The sequence below is a fragment of the Sarcophilus harrisii genome, chromosome 5, assembly GCF_902635505.1.
Source record: "Sarcophilus harrisii chromosome 5, mSarHar1.11, whole genome shotgun sequence".
Classification (NCBI taxonomy): Eukaryota; Metazoa; Chordata; class Mammalia; order Dasyuromorphia; family Dasyuridae; genus Sarcophilus; species Sarcophilus harrisii.
Genome location: NC_045430.1, coordinates 110215023 through 110232515, shown reverse-complemented (window position 1 = coordinate 110232515; position 17493 = coordinate 110215023). Strand labels below are relative to the sequence as shown.

At 33.7% G+C, this 17493-nt stretch overlaps 1 protein-coding gene across 1 annotated transcript in view; it reads left to right on the top strand.

Annotated features, from left to right (window-relative positions):
• Positions 1-1667: 1667 nt before the first annotated feature.
• LOC111721074 overlaps positions 1668-17493 on the top strand; it is a 37043-nt gene continuing 21217 nt past the window's right edge. The window contains exons 1-5 of the mRNA XM_031938331.1: positions 1668-1915; positions 4132-4417; positions 5936-6117; positions 13394-13679; positions 14962-15203. Coding sequence (XP_031794191.1) covers positions 1741-1915; positions 4132-4417; positions 5936-6117; positions 13394-13679; positions 14962-15203 — 1171 coding nt within the window. The 5' untranslated portion in view covers positions 1668-1740. The remainder of the gene's footprint in view (positions 1916-4131; positions 4418-5935; positions 6118-13393; positions 13680-14961; positions 15204-17493) is intronic.

The following is a 17493-nucleotide window of genomic DNA, read 5'->3' as shown; positions in this document are numbered from 1 at the left end:
GAACTGGATTATCAGGTACATGAAATAAGTTTGGAGATACAGGCTAAATTCAACTCGACAAATATTTTAAATGCTGAGCTGAGGAGTTTATAGTTCATCCTAAAAGTAATAGCTGGATATTCACTGAAGAGTCTTGATCATTCATTCTGTAAACTCATTTTTTTTTTAAATTGGAGATTTTGGAGTGTGGATTATGGAGGTTACAATAGTATACTATAGTTCATATTAAGCTTACAAGACACTAAAAACCCTGCATCTTTTATGCATAAACCAAACTTTCTTTCTCCATTCTGTATTTGTATAATTGATTACTTGAACCCAAAATATAGGACTTTAAACATACATATATTAAATTTCATTTTCTTAGCTTTGACTTATTTAATCTTTGCATCTATGGAATTCACCCAAGCACCATTAATTATATAATGTCCACATTTTGCATAATTGATAACCATGTCTTCTTCATACCATTTATCAATTTGATAAACATTTTACTTATAACCTAATTCACCAAATTGATAGTTTATTTATGCAAATGTTTTAGTTCTATATAATAATAATTATCTTTTCCATATCTTATCTAAGATATTAATCTCTTAATAATTCTTTCCTTAATTCTCAATGTAAAAAGTATATTTCCTCATTCTCCTTTGATTTTTTTAGTGATGTGACCTTTTATATGCAGGAAAAGTATCCACTTGGACCTTATTATGATGCCTGGGTATAAACTTTGGATCTAAATATAATTTTTGCCAAATTGTTTTCAAGTTTTTCTAGCAGTTCTTGTAAAATAGAAAATCCTTCATCTAGTAATTTATATCCTTGTACTTGAATATTATTCAATTTTATCCAGTACTTGAATATTATTTTTAGTTGTTAGTTTCTTGCTTAATTAGTTCATTCTGCTGATCTGCTATTCAGTTTTTTTAAGTGTTATTTATCCTATAATTTAAGGTCTAAATGCCTTGCTCCTTTCATTTATATTTTTCCTCATTACTTCCCTTGAGATCCTGGACTTGTTACCCTTTCAGATGAATTTCATTATTGCTTTTCTATTTCTAAAAAGTATCACCTTCATGACTTAATGGGATGAGCATTAAACCTCTAAATTTATGTAGTATTGTAAGTTTTATTATTTTAGCTTAATATACAAGTGCTTTTTTTTAAATGATCTGTAATTGTTACATTCTCTTTTATTTTTGTAAAAATACTTTTTATAGTTGTATTTATGTAATAGATTCAAACTCTGGATTCTCTCTCTCTCTCTTTCTCTCTCTCTCTCTCTCTCTCTCTCTCTCTCTCTCTCTCTGTCTCTTTTTCTCTCTTTTCTGTGATATCCTCTTAACAAGCCTTTTTATTGTTCCAAGTAAATAAATAGTTTTGAATGTTGCTCTGAAATAAAATCCAGGTGCAGCTGGATGGCATTATGGATAGCATACCAGCCCTGGAGTCAGGAATTTCTGAATTCAAATCCTGCTTCAGATACTTGACATTTATTAGCTGTCTGACCCTGAAAAAGTCATTTAACTCCAAATACCTCAAAAAGAAGAAGGAATGGAGGGAGAAAAGAAACTATTTTAAATTAAGTGGGACCAGAAACTAATCATCTTCTATTGATTTCTTTGTAAGCTGTTTTCAATAAGCAAATGAGCATCCTTACAAATACAAATATGATTTGCCTTTAGATGTGCAGTCATTGGCTCCTTGAATCATAAAAAATCAGAGATTTTCAAATGTGGGATGATTCGAGGAAGATATGTGAGTATTTTTAACCTAGGAAGAAGAAAAATATTATCTCTATGTGAAGTTCGAGTCTTTGGAAAATCATCAGATTCTAATCCTCCTGGTCACCTGTCATTCAAAGCTAATTCTGAGCTTCCATCAGCCATGCCTCACAATACCATAAGTTCACCCAGTAAGTATATTTTCTTAGAGGAATTTAAACAATATTATCTGTAAGCACTGTAAAACACTCATGGTTGAAAATGTAATTATAATTAAATCGGGGTTCTTAACTTGGGATCTGTGACCTTATTATTTTATTTTATAACTGTATTTCAGCATAATTGGTTTTCTTTTTAATCCTATACATTTTATTTTACACATTTAAAGAAGATTATCTTGAGAAGATGTTTATTTTTCAGCTTCTCCACACCATGAAGGGAGACCATGACATAAAAAGTGCTAAGAATTTCAGCCATAAAGGAAGAAACTTTGAAGGGGCTATAAAAACCATCTCTCCTTGTGGCATTCTGTCAAAGCTATATTTTCTAATCTCCAAATATAAAGTTGACTTGTTTTGATCTTTCAGAACATTTAATACTGCAAGACTACGGAAAACTCAGGACATTATCAATCCATCTCTAAAACCAGATCACCATTATCAAAATAGCATAACTGAGACTACTATTCCAGGCAGGGGTGAATTAACATATGAAGGTCTAGGCCCAGCAGGGGTCCTCAAACTACTGCCTGCGGGCCAGATGCGGCAGCTGAGGACATTTATCCCCCTCACCCAGGGCTATGAAGTTTCTTTATTTAAAGGCCCACAAAACAAAATTTTTGTTTTTACCATAGTCGGGCCCTCCAACAGTGTGAGGGACAGTGAACTGGCCCCCTATTTAAAAAGTTTGAGGACCCCTGTAGAGCAATAGTCACAGTGAGATACTTCAAACCTGGAGACTAAAGTAACTATCTGTTTTTGCTTTTATATTAATCTGCTACCCTTAACTTGGTAAAGCACATTTTGAAATCTAATAGAGCTAGTCTAATTTCATTCATTTTTTCATAGTGCTCTTTGATTTTCTTCCTCATCTAGTTTTCCATATGAATCCTGTTATGAGTTCCCCCTCTCATTTTTTTTCCTCTCTTCTTCTTACTCACATTTCTCTGCCTTCCATTTCTTGGACTTTTTTTCCTTCACTTCTTCCTATTCACTCTTTGTACTGTACTAAATTATTTCCCTCCTCTCATAATATCATCAGTCATCATCCTTATATCTTTCTCTTTCTGTCTCTGTCTTTTTTTGTCTATCTCTGCTCTGTCTCTCTCACTCTCACTAACACACACACACACTCATTCATTTTTCTCTGTGACATGTCTTTGTCCATCACCTCGAATAGTGCCATTGGATGAAATAAAATGACACTACTCAGGAAGTAACATATCTCACCTTTCAAAAGCCTATCTTGGGTACATGCACAATTATATTAACTTGACTCCATGCCAGAACAAAAGCTCTGGTGAAGGAGGCAAGAAGACCCATTGCATCTCATTTTGCCCAGAGAATCCTTTTCAGGGAGACCAAAGAGGGAAGAAGGACTTACCTTACCTTTCCTGAGTCACACCAGCACAATATAATAGAGGTAGTATGGTAGGGAGTAGAAAACATTGGATTTGGAATCACAGGACCTGGGTTCAATTCCTACCTCAGAGGAAACTTAGTTTCTTGACATTATCTTCTATGTGCATCTATATTCTATGAGGACCTTCAAGGTCTCTTCTCACTCTAAATCTTCAATCTTATAATTATCATCTTCTAACATGGCAAGGATGTGAATGAAGTTCACAGACCATTGACCTGTAATCCAATGCTCTCCCCACATGACCAGCCCCCCCCTTTTTAAGCACACATTTCTCTGAATACATCCTTTCCTCTAGTTCTTAAAAATATCTATATCTGGGTTTATGAAGATGTAAAAGTTCCTATTCTCAATAAGTTTACAATCTAGAACAGGAAATGAGACAAAAGCAAAAGTTATTATTATACACATATTCTAAATACATCGAATCCCCCAAAAGAGGGGGTCCAAGACATTCAAGAAATGAAAGATAATTTGCAGCTAGGGGATCAGGGAATGCTTCAGAAAGTAGCTGGGCCCTCAAAGAAAGGAATGGTTCTAATGGTGGAGAAGGGATGGCAATCTTTATCAAGTTCCAAACTGAAGTCTGATACACAAACATAACAGCTGTTAGCTGGGAAGCACATAAACATTTTGTAAAGTTCTTTCCTTACATTTTCTTCCTTACGTAAAGAATGCAAAACCTTATTTCTGCTAAAAAGAATCTGTCCTTCTTACTGACTCACAGCTAATTCACAATCACCAATGTCAATCTCTTTTTTCTTTTCAGATTCATTGGTATCGAGGGGGAAACCAGCCTTCCAGTCTAGCACCTTCAGTCCTTTAGGGTCTCCGGAGAGAGCTGTGGATGGATTTTTATTTAGTGACTTCAAAAAAGGTTCTTGTATGCAAACTAACCTAGAGAATGATCCATGGTGGATGGTAGATCTGGGTTCAATACATACTGTGGAATCCGTGTCAATCACCAGCCGAAGAGATTGTTGCTCTGAACTGATGCATGGAGCCATGATCCTGGTTGGAGAATCCCAATATCTGGATAGCAGATTGAATCCCAGGTAAATGATTTACTAACCACTTTTAATTCCCAGGAAGCCTGAGGATGCAACAACCTGAATGAAGAATTGGATCAATTAGCTATATAAATCAAGTATTTAACCCTTTTTTCTGAGGTACTAAATAACTTGAGTATGAAGGTATGTTTTTCTGAAATTTCCTCATTTCATGAATCCAAGACAATAAATTGAATGTAGCTATTATGCCATTGATATTAAATTTACAAAGACTTCAGAAAAATTTTCCCTCCCCCTACTTGAACATGTTTATTATTCAACAAATATTCAAGTACAGAGCACTGTCTTAGGTTTAGAGGTAGATTTTTGCTGATTAATATATGCACATACATATATAGATAGATATAAATTTTTAAAAGATTAATCCAGTAAATGTATTATATAAGGCTTAGAGGGGAAATGAAAACTAAAAAAGAGTTTTGACAATAATACCATTTTAAGTCATAAAATAAGCAAAGTTTGTATTCAGATGGTGCCTAAATAAGAATAGATAGACAAGGACAAAGATGTTCAATTCAATCAATTCAAAGATGTTCAATATATTCAACAAATATTTTTATATTTTGTAAGTGCCTACAATGTTCAAAGCACTATGTCAAGTGAAAGCAATATAAAGAAAAAGTAAATAAAGTAATCCCCACTCCCATTAGACTGTGAACCTTACTTTCAAGTAAGGATTGGGGATTTTTGGGTTGTTTTTGTTGAGAATTTTTTGCCTTTATTTTTATCCCCAGTGCTAGTATAGTCCTGGCATTCAGTAAGCACTTCATATATTCTAGTTGACTGAATGTCCTCAGGAAGCTTTTATTCTTTGAGAAAACTAATGTGTACACAGACTAATATGCAATATTATGCAATAATATGAAAATGCAAAAGTAATTTTCAAGGTGGGGAAAAGAACACTAACTAGAAGCATGAGGAAAACCTCATATAGATAGGAGGGAATGAACTGAGGTTTGAAGAGAACTAAAAGTGAAGTGGAGGGAGATGAGCATTCCAGGCATGGAGGGAGCCCAAAGAGAGAAAGAAATGTTACTTACAGGGAACAACATAGAAGCCAAGTTGGCTAGAGCATGGAATATGTGAGTTGTCATATAAAATCAATCTGCAAATATACTTTATAAAAGAATTACTTTTAGTGTTACAGATTCATAGACTGGATGACTGATGGGTCATATTAAAATGGAATCTGAGGAGAATGAAGAAAAGAAGGTGTCATCAAAGATCACTGTTGTTGTGCATGTTGGGGAATAAGAAGGATGCTAGAGTCATAGTCAAGGAGGAGAATAAACTGTTCATTACATAAATGTTCAAAAATTGACCTTATTAAAATAAATTCTTTTTAGTATTTTCAGGGCATAAATGGTGCAGAAATCTTAACCAGAGAAATCTCATGAAAATGAATGGGTGGTTATTATCTATAGAAGTCTCTCCTTCTTATGACTCTCTTTTTACTCTGCTTTCTCTCATTGCAATAACTTCACAAATATATTTTCTATTCAGATGTGCTATTGTTCCTGCCATGATACCTGGAAAAACTGAGTCTTTCTCCTGTGGGTCAATGAAAGGAAGATATGTGACCATCACCATTCCTGGCAAAGGAAAGCTCTTAACTATGTGCGAAGTACAAGTCTTTGGGAAAGCATTCAAAGGCCTGGGGCATTGGGAACAAATCTTTCATTCAGGTATGTGATCTCTCCAATGAACACACGTAGGGCACCTACTGATTCTCCAAAGATAAACTCTGGGTACTGTTTTCCAAATGATATCCTCTCGTGACTAGATTTACTTGGGGAAATGAGGTCAGTGATGTCACAAAGTTCTTCCCATAAACCTTTAATGGTTCAGGAAAATAGTCATTAAGATATGGACTGAAAATATATTTTTTCCTAATATTGATCATTTTACTTCCAGAAAATTCTACCTTTGATATTTATCCCTTCTAATCTACTTTTGTCTCTATCTTCCACTTTTCTTTCTCCTTTCTCACTTCTTTTTCTTTTCTCCCAGTATTTTTTTTGTTCATTGTTACACTTTTGTAGTTTTTTTTATTTTTATCACTGAACCAAAGATATTCAATTTCTAGTCATCTTCATACACTGACTTCAGGTAGTTGGGAATTTTCATCTGTGGCCAATTCATGAGTGCTGGCCCCATCCTTTCTTCAGTTCACCTCATCCTTATTCTAGTTCAGTATAGTTTCATTACAGTTTTCAGTGTAAGGGATTTTTAACTAGGCAATGCTATTTGATGGCAGAATTTGGGACAAATTTGACGCTCAAAATGCCAAGTGATGCTACCTTAATCATATACCAATGGACATTTTTGTCAGACTGGTCTTGAGATTCTATTGGTTTAAAAACCTCAGATAAGGAAACGCCATTTACTAAGGCATATCACTGCCTACTGTGCAGGAGATTTGACCAGAATATCAATAATGACACAATGCAAATGGTCCAAAGTCACGGAGCCATTATTTATTGGAGGTGATATTTAAACCTGGGGCTTTTTGATTCTGAGAACAGTGACATTTGGTATCACCAATAAGGATACTCTTAGAGACATGCAGGCTCTTTTTAAAAATGCACACTTTTAAATTTAATTTGTATTATTAATATACATGGTCAGAAGGGTGTATAAATTCACAGTGGAATATTATCAAGATCAAAGAATCTGGACTTCTTCTGCAGTGGATTTTTTTATATGTAAATGGTTGGCAACATCAACTTCTCAAGCCTTAGTTCCCTAGATGAGTTAAATCTTTAAGAAGATCTCACTAGCTTTTCAGGAAAAAACTAGCCTCATTTACATGATATGGAATTTCTAGTCTTTGTTCCTACCACATCATGTCCCCTGTCAAAAAAAAAAAAAAAAAAAAAAAAAAAAAAAATGGTTACTTTAGCATGACCTGTTCTTGCCAAAATAAGTTTGGTTTTTTTGAGACTACTGTTGCCTTTTCATTATGTTTCCTAACCATCATTTAATATATTTTAGAATTTTGTTAGCAACTGAAACTATTTGCTGACTTGTTTTTAGGTATTATCCTTTTCCCTTTTCAAAAAAATCTGTAGTCCTGTAGTATTCCCTCTCCTATTCATCACAGTTTTTCAAATAGCACTAACAAAGGCTCAATAATCACATCATACAATTCTTTCAATTCTGAAGGATATAAATTACTCAAAGATAAGTGGGCATTCTTTTAGTAATTCCTTTCTTAATTTGGGGATAAATTCTTTATTGGCTAATTTTGTTCTGCACTTTCATGTTCAAAGGTCATATTTAGAGTGAAAGAAAACCTGCCAAACAGAAGAATTAAATTTCTTTGCCTTTTCTCTGAGTTTAGTTGCCATCATTCCATCTCCCCCAAACAGTGATCTTATTCCTTCTTTGATTCTTTTCTTTTCCCTATCGTAGCTTTCTTTTAAAAAAAATTTTTTTTTGATGACTTTAGTTTTTTTCACCAACCTGCTTATTGTAAACATTAGCTCTTTTCCTGACATTCTTCTGGTATCAGGCTAGGTACTTTTATTGATCTTGTTACTTGACCTTTCTTTTATTTACTTTATTGTTTTTTAACCCCAAGATGATCAGTTGGTTCCCTCTGCAGTCATATCATTTTAACATCTACCCTTTTCCCTTCCCAATAGAATGTCTTCCCTTTACTTTAAATAAATAATAAATGTGTGTTGATTCATTGGCTAAATGAAATCTTTCCATGTCTTTAAAGACTGACTCCCCCTGAGAATCTTAGGCCAGGGGATCCTAGTTATTCTTCCTGTGAATTCTTTGAAATCTCCTTAGGACCAGCCAAAAAACATTAAGCTTTCACTGAATACCAGGCACTGTGCTAAATCCTGGAAATACAAATACGAGCAGAAAGATAGTGTCAGACTATTCCCAGCTTGCCTTTCATATTATGCACCTTCCAATACAGAGTGGTCTCTTCTTCCCAAAGTTTCCCATCATTTCCACTTCTATTAACAAATCTCTCCTTGGATGAGGATCATTCAATAAAATAGAATCTCCTCATTTCTTGTTATAGTATTTGAAGGAGGCAATTATCATTAAGTCAAATCAAGAAATTATTAGCAGCTTTTGACAGAGAGAATTCCCATTAAAATATATGGATAATTGAAATCTTCCTTCTCTATTCTATCTCACCTCCCTACAAGGTTTTTTGCCTACATCTTGATCTCATTTTTTTCCCTTTTTCTACCAAAGTGATCTATAGTTTACTGAACCCAAGAATTTCTTGATCCTCCCATCTATTATATCATGCTGCATGTCATGCAGATAGCCATAGTTCATACAACTGAGTAATAAATGGAATATACTACATGTAGTTGTATATGTAGCAATGTATATGAGCTCAAGAATACTCTCATGGAATATATGACACATAACACAAGTAGATCTTATAACAAAATATATAAGTAATGGGCAGAAATATAGCAAGGTGCATGTAACAATAATACATCCATAACATTGCATATTATGTAGCCATAATACATAAAAACTCATATTAGCATATATGCCAATAATATATATCACACAATCAGGATGTATAGGGTATTTAGGGAGGACTAAAACCTCGGATGTGAGGGCTTGCTAAACCCTTTTCAGGGCTGCTCATCCACCAGGATATCCAACTGTCACATGTAACTCCAAGAAGCTGTAGCATGCACAGGGACTACACTGTCTCAGAAGACACGCTAAATCAAGTTGAGGGCAATTAACAGGCTTCAAATCCATTGGTGAGTTGGGAGAATGTCTACCCCAAGCATGTGAAGATTTCCCTTTAAGAATGAATAGGTGAGAACAGTTTGTTCCAGTGGATATAAAGGCATCTGAAATAGGCACTGTGGAGCACTTAGAGCTTGGACAGATACCAAAGACCTTGGATGCCAAGATCATCCAGAGCATCCCAGGCCATTGCCAGTAAAATCGACTTTTGTCTTGCCACTGGATTTTGGTGACTGAAAGAAACAGTGGGGCTGATGACTTTGGGCAACTCTGCCTCATTTAAATCCAATTCATCCACCCTGTGATGTCACTGATCTTCTTTGAAACAAAAGACAAAAAACATCACAGAAGCTGAGAAGTGGAAAGGATCTCAACAGCTTTCTAATATGAAAAGAATCCTCATTATAGCACACCTATAAAGTAATTATCCAGTCTCTGCTTAAAGTTCTCCAAGTTAAAGAATCTACTGTGTTTTGAAACAGCTTTTTGGCTATCTTAAAGTACTGATAACATCAATGAACGCAAAAACCTTCAATGTATAATATACAACAGCATATACCATAGTTACATACAAAGCATATGTCATATGTGTACTCCAGTAATATGAATTGTGTGACAACACATAAGTGTGACAATCATCCTGGATGAATGGACCTAACACTTCTACCAATCCCTTGAGCAGTCCAAGAAAGCCAGATAAGACTGGAACAGACTGGATGATTTCTTAACTGGTTGCACCTATGTATAAAAACAACAATATTTATGGATCCATGACGAGTTATTACTGCTTTTCAAAGTGTGCATCTCTCTCCTCTTGTTTCTTAACTCCAAGTGTTCAGTGTTCCTTTTTTCTTCTTTATGACATTCTTCTTCTTCATTAACTTTTGACATAGATGAAAACTCCTTTCTGCATCTTTAACTCCATTTCCTCTTTTAGTTTTCAGTTTGAAGCCTTTCCTTCCCCTTTACCATCTCTAAAAATTACAATTGAGGAACAACAGTCCTTAATCAGGGAGATCAAGTTACCCTTTGAATATAGATAGCTGTCATTTGACCACAGCAAAAATCTTTAAAATTGCATGCTCTATACAGACCACTGAAAATTTTCCCCCATTCTTAGAAGTGAGATCCTCAATTTTTGTCTTTCAGTCAACCTATAAATTAATCAAAAAGTATTTATTTATTCTGTATTCTAGTATTTACTATTTTCCAAGCACTGTGGTAGGCCCTGAAGATATGTGTTAAAAAAAAAAAAAAAAAAAACACTACTCACAATCTGCTTGCATTCTTACAGGAATGATAACAAGCATATATGAAAATATATATAACAAAGGCATAAAAAAGAAGTAATACAAATAAATGGAAAGTAATTATGTACAAAACAGTTTAAATCATTAGCAGTTCTGGGTATCAAGAAAGACTTCATGACTATACCCAAAAGACTAGAAAACTTCACACCCTTTGATCCAGAAGTCTCACTACTGGGTCTGTATCCTAAAGAGATCATAAAAGAGATGAAAGGACCCACATGTGCAAAATGTTTCTAGTATCTCTTTTTGTGTTGGCAAAAAATCAGAAAATGAATGGATGTCCATCAGTTAAAAAATAACTGAATGGGGGTATATATGAATGTAATGAAATATTACTGTTCCAAAAAAAGATGATGAGAGGCTGATTTCAGAAAAGCCTGGAAAGAGTTACAGGAACTGATATGAGTGAAGAAAGCAGAACCAGGAGAACATTGTACATAGTAACAGCAAAACTATGTGACCAGCTATGATAGACTTAGCTCTTCTCAGTAATATATTAATCCAAAACAATTCTAATAGACTTGGGATGGAAAATGCCATCTGCATCCAGAGAAAGAACTATGAAGACTGCAAATAAAACACTATTTTCACCTTTTGTTTTGTTTGCTTTTTCTTTCTTGTAGTTTTTCCTTTTTGTTCTGATTTTTCTTACACAACATTATGACTAATGTGAAAATAAGTTTAAAATGAAAAAATTGGTCTGTGTGTATTTTAAAAAAGGAAGAAAGAATAAAGGTTCTATGTAGAAGACAGTACCTTGAGATTCATCTTAAAGGAAAAAAGTCATTCTATGAGGAAGAGATTAGGAGGGAGGACATCCCAGGCATAAATGATAGCCTGGTACAAAGTCACAGAGATGGGACATAGAGTGTCCTATGAAAAGAATAGAAAGAAAGCCAGATTGTATACATAATGCAGGAAGGGGAGCAATGTCCAATGGAGCTGGAAAAATAAAAGGTAGGTGAAGTTTTTATTTTATCCCAGAAATTAACAAAAGAAAATGGAGTTGGTTGAGCAGGGGAGTGACATAGTTAGGTCTAACAGCAGTGTCAGATGTTGAGAATAATGTGAGATTTCATTCAGGCACTGAATTCTTCTGAAGAACTAGGTTGGTGAGGTTTTTTTTTTCCAAATGCAGATTTTTTGTTCTACTCACCTCATCAACAAATTCACATCCAGAACCAATATCTTTTTACTTTTCCAACTGACCTGTCTTACCAATTTGTCTGATTTATCTTGTCTTATCATTCTGACATCTGAGTCTTTTTCTTGTTTTAGTTCTACTCCTCCCCTTCAAGTCTTTCTCTTCCTTCAATTTAAATTCTTCACATGAAGCTTTTTTCTTTAGATACTTCTTCCTAAATCCCGTTCTTCTCTTTGATTCCTCATCTTTCTTCATATTGAATCCTTCTTCTCAAGGAGGAGAAGGCTTCCCAAACTTTAATCTGTTTTTTCCTAATATCAAATCTCTCCAAATTACCACTGTAATTTGTATCCCTCTTTGTCAAATCAAGTCTTTCTCCTTTTGTCTTCCACTATACCTCAGTCACTCTACTTAAACCTTTCCCTACATTTTGAAGGTTGTTTTCTTTACTAAATATCTGAAAGCCTCATTTGAGAGAAAGAACCACAGAAAATATTGCAAGCAGATTCTGCACAATTTAAAAATTCTTGATATATTTAAATCTAAAATTTTCTTGAAATATAGTATTGGCCTACATTAATTTCAGAATATTCAGAGGGAGCTAGGTTACAGGAGGCAGTTAGCTGGCAACATAGTGAGCAAAGCACTGGACCTGAAGTCAGGAATACCTGAGTTTAAATTGATCTCCAACACTCACTAGCTGTATGACCCTGGGCAAACCATTCAACCTTTATTTGTCTCAGTTTCCTCATCTATAAAATGGGGATAACAATAACACAACTCCCAGGATTGTTGGGAGGATCAAATGAGATGATAATTGTAATTAGCATAGGGGTTGGCACATAATAATTATTGTCAGGGTTCAGTTGTATTTTACTCTTCATGACATTTGGAGGGGTTTTTTGGCAAAGATATTGGAGCAATTTGCCATTTCTTTCTCCAGCTTATAGATAAGGATACTGAGGTAAAAGGTTAATGATTTGCCCAGCTAATAAGTATCTGAGGCCAGATTTGAACTTAGGAGGATGAGTCTTCCTGCCTCCAGGCCTGGAAGTCTATCTACTGAGCCACCTAATTACCCTTAGCACTGTGTAAATGTTAGCTCTCCATATTTTTATTTTATCATTATCATCAACTTCATTTAGAATTAATTTCAGGATATTTAAAAGTACAAATTTAAAAGATAGGGACTACCCCTGTGATCTCACAGAACTCACAGAGGAGAAAATTCTACCAGTGCAAATTGGCAACTTTTCTGAAACTTAAAATCTTAGAGAATTGTCTGGTCACCCAGTCTGTGTGTATATGTATCGCATATGTACACTATATGTGCAGATATGTGTGTATAGAGCAGAAGAAATTTGAATGCCACTAAACCAAACTTTGATATAAAGTTGAAAAAAAACTTTTAAAATTATAATTGACTTAAAAATGAAATTATTACCTATAAAATTAAAATTTTAAAGAAGCTAAGACAGTCATTGGTAGTGTTTTGTTATTGTTTTTACTACTGTGAAGTTTTACTTACTGGCAAAAATAAGAATTCTGAGAATATGGGGGAGTAATTCTCATTGAATAATTCTAATAGATGAGAGTGACATGGTAATCAAGGCAATGGTTGATACATTTATTCTGTAAATCAGTTATTTAAGAATTGAGACTTGCTGTCTTATGTATCAAAAATAATTCCTCATTCTACTAAAGAGAATTTCCACTTCTCACCTGGTGACTATCTTCTGACATTACAATTCTCTTTTATTTCAGTTGCATTACTTTCAAAGGGAAAGTCAGCCTCCCAATCCAGTGTATCCTCTCTTTCTGCATCTCCTGAAAGAGCATTGGATGCGTCTTTCCATAGTGACTTTGAGAAAAGTTGTTGTATTCAAACACTCCGAGAGAGTGATCCTTGGTGGATGGTAGATTTGAGTTCAACATATTCTGTTGTCCTTGTGTCACTGACCAACCAAGATGACTGTTGCCAAGACCAAGTCACTGGAGCTATGATTCTAGTTGGAGATTCACCTCATCGGGGTGGCTATTTCAATCCAAAGTAAGTGATTCACTCAAAATCTTTCCTCCAAGGATCCGTAAAGCTTAATCTTTGCATAATATTTTTAAATGAAGATTTAAGTCAATTATCAGGAAGATGCAAGTACACAAATTTTTTTTCCTTGATTTTCTACTATTATAGAAGTAAACATCTTTTTTTGTCTAAATGGTTCATTTCTTGTGAATCTAATTTACTAAAGTTGCTTTAAAGTTCCCCTAAAATATATCCAGTCATTCATTTCAAAGACTATCAAAATTTCTGCAATATATAGGGAATTGTGATTAGAATTGAATATATCCAAAGAGAAACAACATGTTCTCTGCCCTCAAGGATCTTATAATCTAATAAAGAAAATGAAACATACATAAATAATTAAAATTACACAGAATTGACACATTCATAGGAAATTTACAGAGTTATCAAAGATCATTTTCAAATAGAAAAATTGAGTAATATTTTGCATATCAGGCAACATTCAGGTTTGTCATTGAAGTGTGGGTAGAAATTCAGTAGACAAATCAAGCTTAGAATATGGCATTCCAAAATACTAACCCAAGGCAGAATAGAAAGCCCAGCTTCTTCACTTTCCAGCTATATGATCTCAGGTATCGCAATAATAGAGTTAGTGGGGTGTGGAAAGGTAGAAATGACCTTAGTGATATAGTCCAGTCCCCTTATTTACACATAAGAAAACTGTGGCGCAATAAAATTAAGTGTCCAAGATCACATAACTGACAATATCAAGATTCAAACCTAGGCCCTCTGATTCCAAATTCTTTCTGCTAACCTTTACTGCCTCTTTTTAATAATAATATAATGCTATAATTGTACAGAGCATGCCAAAAATATTAGTGTAGCTTTGATCTCACAATACTGCTCCGAAGTAAGTAGCATAAGTTCTATTATCCTCCTTTAAGAAGTGAAGAAACTGAGACTCAGGGAGATTAATTAGTTTGCCCGAGGCTAAAAAAGTGAATGGGCCAAGATTTGGAACAAATTTTGTAGGTTTAATAGTTATTCTGCCACAATACCTCAGTTCTTGTATTTTAAAAAATGGAGATTAAAAATATCTGCATTAACGACCTTATTTGGTTGTTCTGAGAATAAATGATTCTGTTGACAACAAACCTGACAATTCTTTATTACTAGGGCCTAAATGGAATAGGAATGACTGGAGAAATCCCTTACAATGATTTTCCAGTCTAGTATTTTTATTGAAATTCATTTTTGTCTAACAAAATAAAATCATAATAACTTCATAAATAATCTGGTTTCTTCTCAGATGTACCACCATTTCTTCAGTGCCTTCAAGAAAGACTGTATTTTTCAACTGTGAGGCAATGATGGGAAGATATGTGACTGTCATTATTCCAGGAAAAGAAAAGGTGCTACCTTTGTGTAAAGTAGAAATCTTTGGTGTTAATGATACCCAACAATTTACTCCTCCTCAAGTGGATTGGCTTTCTATGAGTTCTAGTTTCCCACAGATAATCTTTGCTTCTAATTCTCGTCAGAATTCTTTGGGTAAGTACATTTCTTTGTGTAATAATGATCTTCAAATGCTTTTTGAACCAGTTATAGAGATGGGCATAATTCGAGACAAGTGGTTAGAGACTTGAAGTGTCTTGTAATGCTGCTCCTCCCCATGTGAAACCATTTTCTATTTTCTTGAATTCTCCTGGATCACATTTTTTTTTACCTTTTATCTCATAGCCTATTTCATCTTTTTTTCATTCAAATGTTTTCTTTGTTTTAGCTTTTATTTTATTCATAACTTGTATTTTTACATTAATTTCTGGAGGGAATCAAATCTTTCTTTGTAACAAAAATTAAAGAACAACTCAGCAAAACCAATCAACACATTAACCAACTCCTTCTTGATAGCTTATATGTCACACTCAGAGTTCCCCTTGTCTCCAGTGAAAGGAAAGAAGTATATTTACTCTTCTCTTCTCTGCAGCCAACTTTGGTCGTCATAATTGCGTAGCATTAATTTTTTTTTTTTGGTCTTTTTCTTGTTCTTTCCATTTATATTGTTGTAGTCATTGTGTTTGTTGTTTCTTTGCTAATCACTCTGAATCAGGTATGTAAATCTCCTCATATAAATCTTTGAGTCTATATTCTTCATATATGTTCATTCTTAAAGTACCATAAGATTCATTCATATATCATAAGATTATATTCATATATTACAATTTAGTAACTTCCCAATCAACTGGTACATATTTTGTTTCTGGTTCTTGGCTAATACAAAAAGCCTCTGGTAATTATATTTTAATTATAAGAATAATATTAATATCTGTCATTAATTTCCTTGGAATATATGGCTAGGAATAAGACTTCTGGGTCAAGGGATATGAACATTTTAGTTATTTTATCAACATCATTTCAAATTACTTTCCAGAGGCGCTGTATCATTCTTTAGCTCCAACAATAGTGTAACTAAGAAAAATAAGTGAAAGATATAAATTGGCAAAAGGATACAAATAGCACCTGTCTCACAGGACTATTCTGAGATTCAAATGTTACAACATATCTACATAGATTGTTTTGCAAATCTTAAAGAGCTATAGAAATGCTAGACATTACCTAGCTATATAAATGCTAGACATTACCTACTCTAAGAATTTACTTCAAAAATTCTAGGTCATGAATAAAGAAATCAGTTTATATCATTCATAATCCCAGTAATAACAAAATAGTAGCATATAAAATAAGTCCAAAAATATTATCATTGTTTTTATGTTTGATCCAATGTTTATTTCATTTATTACTTTAAAAATCTTTTTTATTTGTTGTTGTGAGAATAAAGTGAGATTAGGCTTATTAAGCACTTTGAAATCCTTTTCTTCTCACTTAATATTTTTTTCCAATTACATGTAAAGGTAATTTTCAACATTAATTTTTGTAATATTTTCAGTTCTCAATTTTTTCCCTCCCTCCTTTCCTTCCTCTCTCTCTAAAACAGCAAGCAATCCGATATACATTATACTTGCACAATCATATTATGGCAAATTCTTGATGAAGAAAACCCCTCTATAAATTCACAGCAGTTACTGCTCTGCACTTTTAAGAGTTTTAGAGACTTAGCCCAGCTAAGAAGCTAAGTGACTAAGAAGCTCAGCTAACACCAGGGAGACATGACATTAATGCTTTCCTTTCCTTCAGACATTGTAACATTAGTTATTTCTATCTTTTGTCCAGTCAACCAATTTACCTAGGGATTAGATGAAATCTCGGGACTATATACATTGGCATTTTTCTTACTAATAGTGTTTTGGAACAATCATTCTTGTGATTGTTAATAGTTTGCAACTTTTTTGAGATTTGTTTGTTCACATCCTTACAACTTCTTATATGCATCTCATATCTTATCTTATATAATTACATATTTATACATATATAAATTATATGTATGATCATATATCTGTATCTTAAAATAATTCCATTTATTCCCTATATATCTTGGATATCAAATTATTATCAGAACTATGTGATACAAAAAACTTTCTTAACTGACAGTTTGCTTGCTTAATCTGGCACATTTTGTTTATGCAAAATCTTTTCAATTTTCTGTGACAAAAATTGTCTTTTTATATTTTGAAATTTCCTCTATCCCTTGTTTGGTTTAGTATTTGACTTTTCAGCTAAATTTGCCTACTTAGAACTTACTATGGTATATAGTATAAGATGATGGTATAATGGTATATTGGCTAGGATGCCAGGCCTTAAGTCAAGAAGATTCAACTTGCTAAGTTCATATCTGGCCTCCAGATACTAATTGTGTTACCCTGGGCAAGTTGTTTAATCCTTT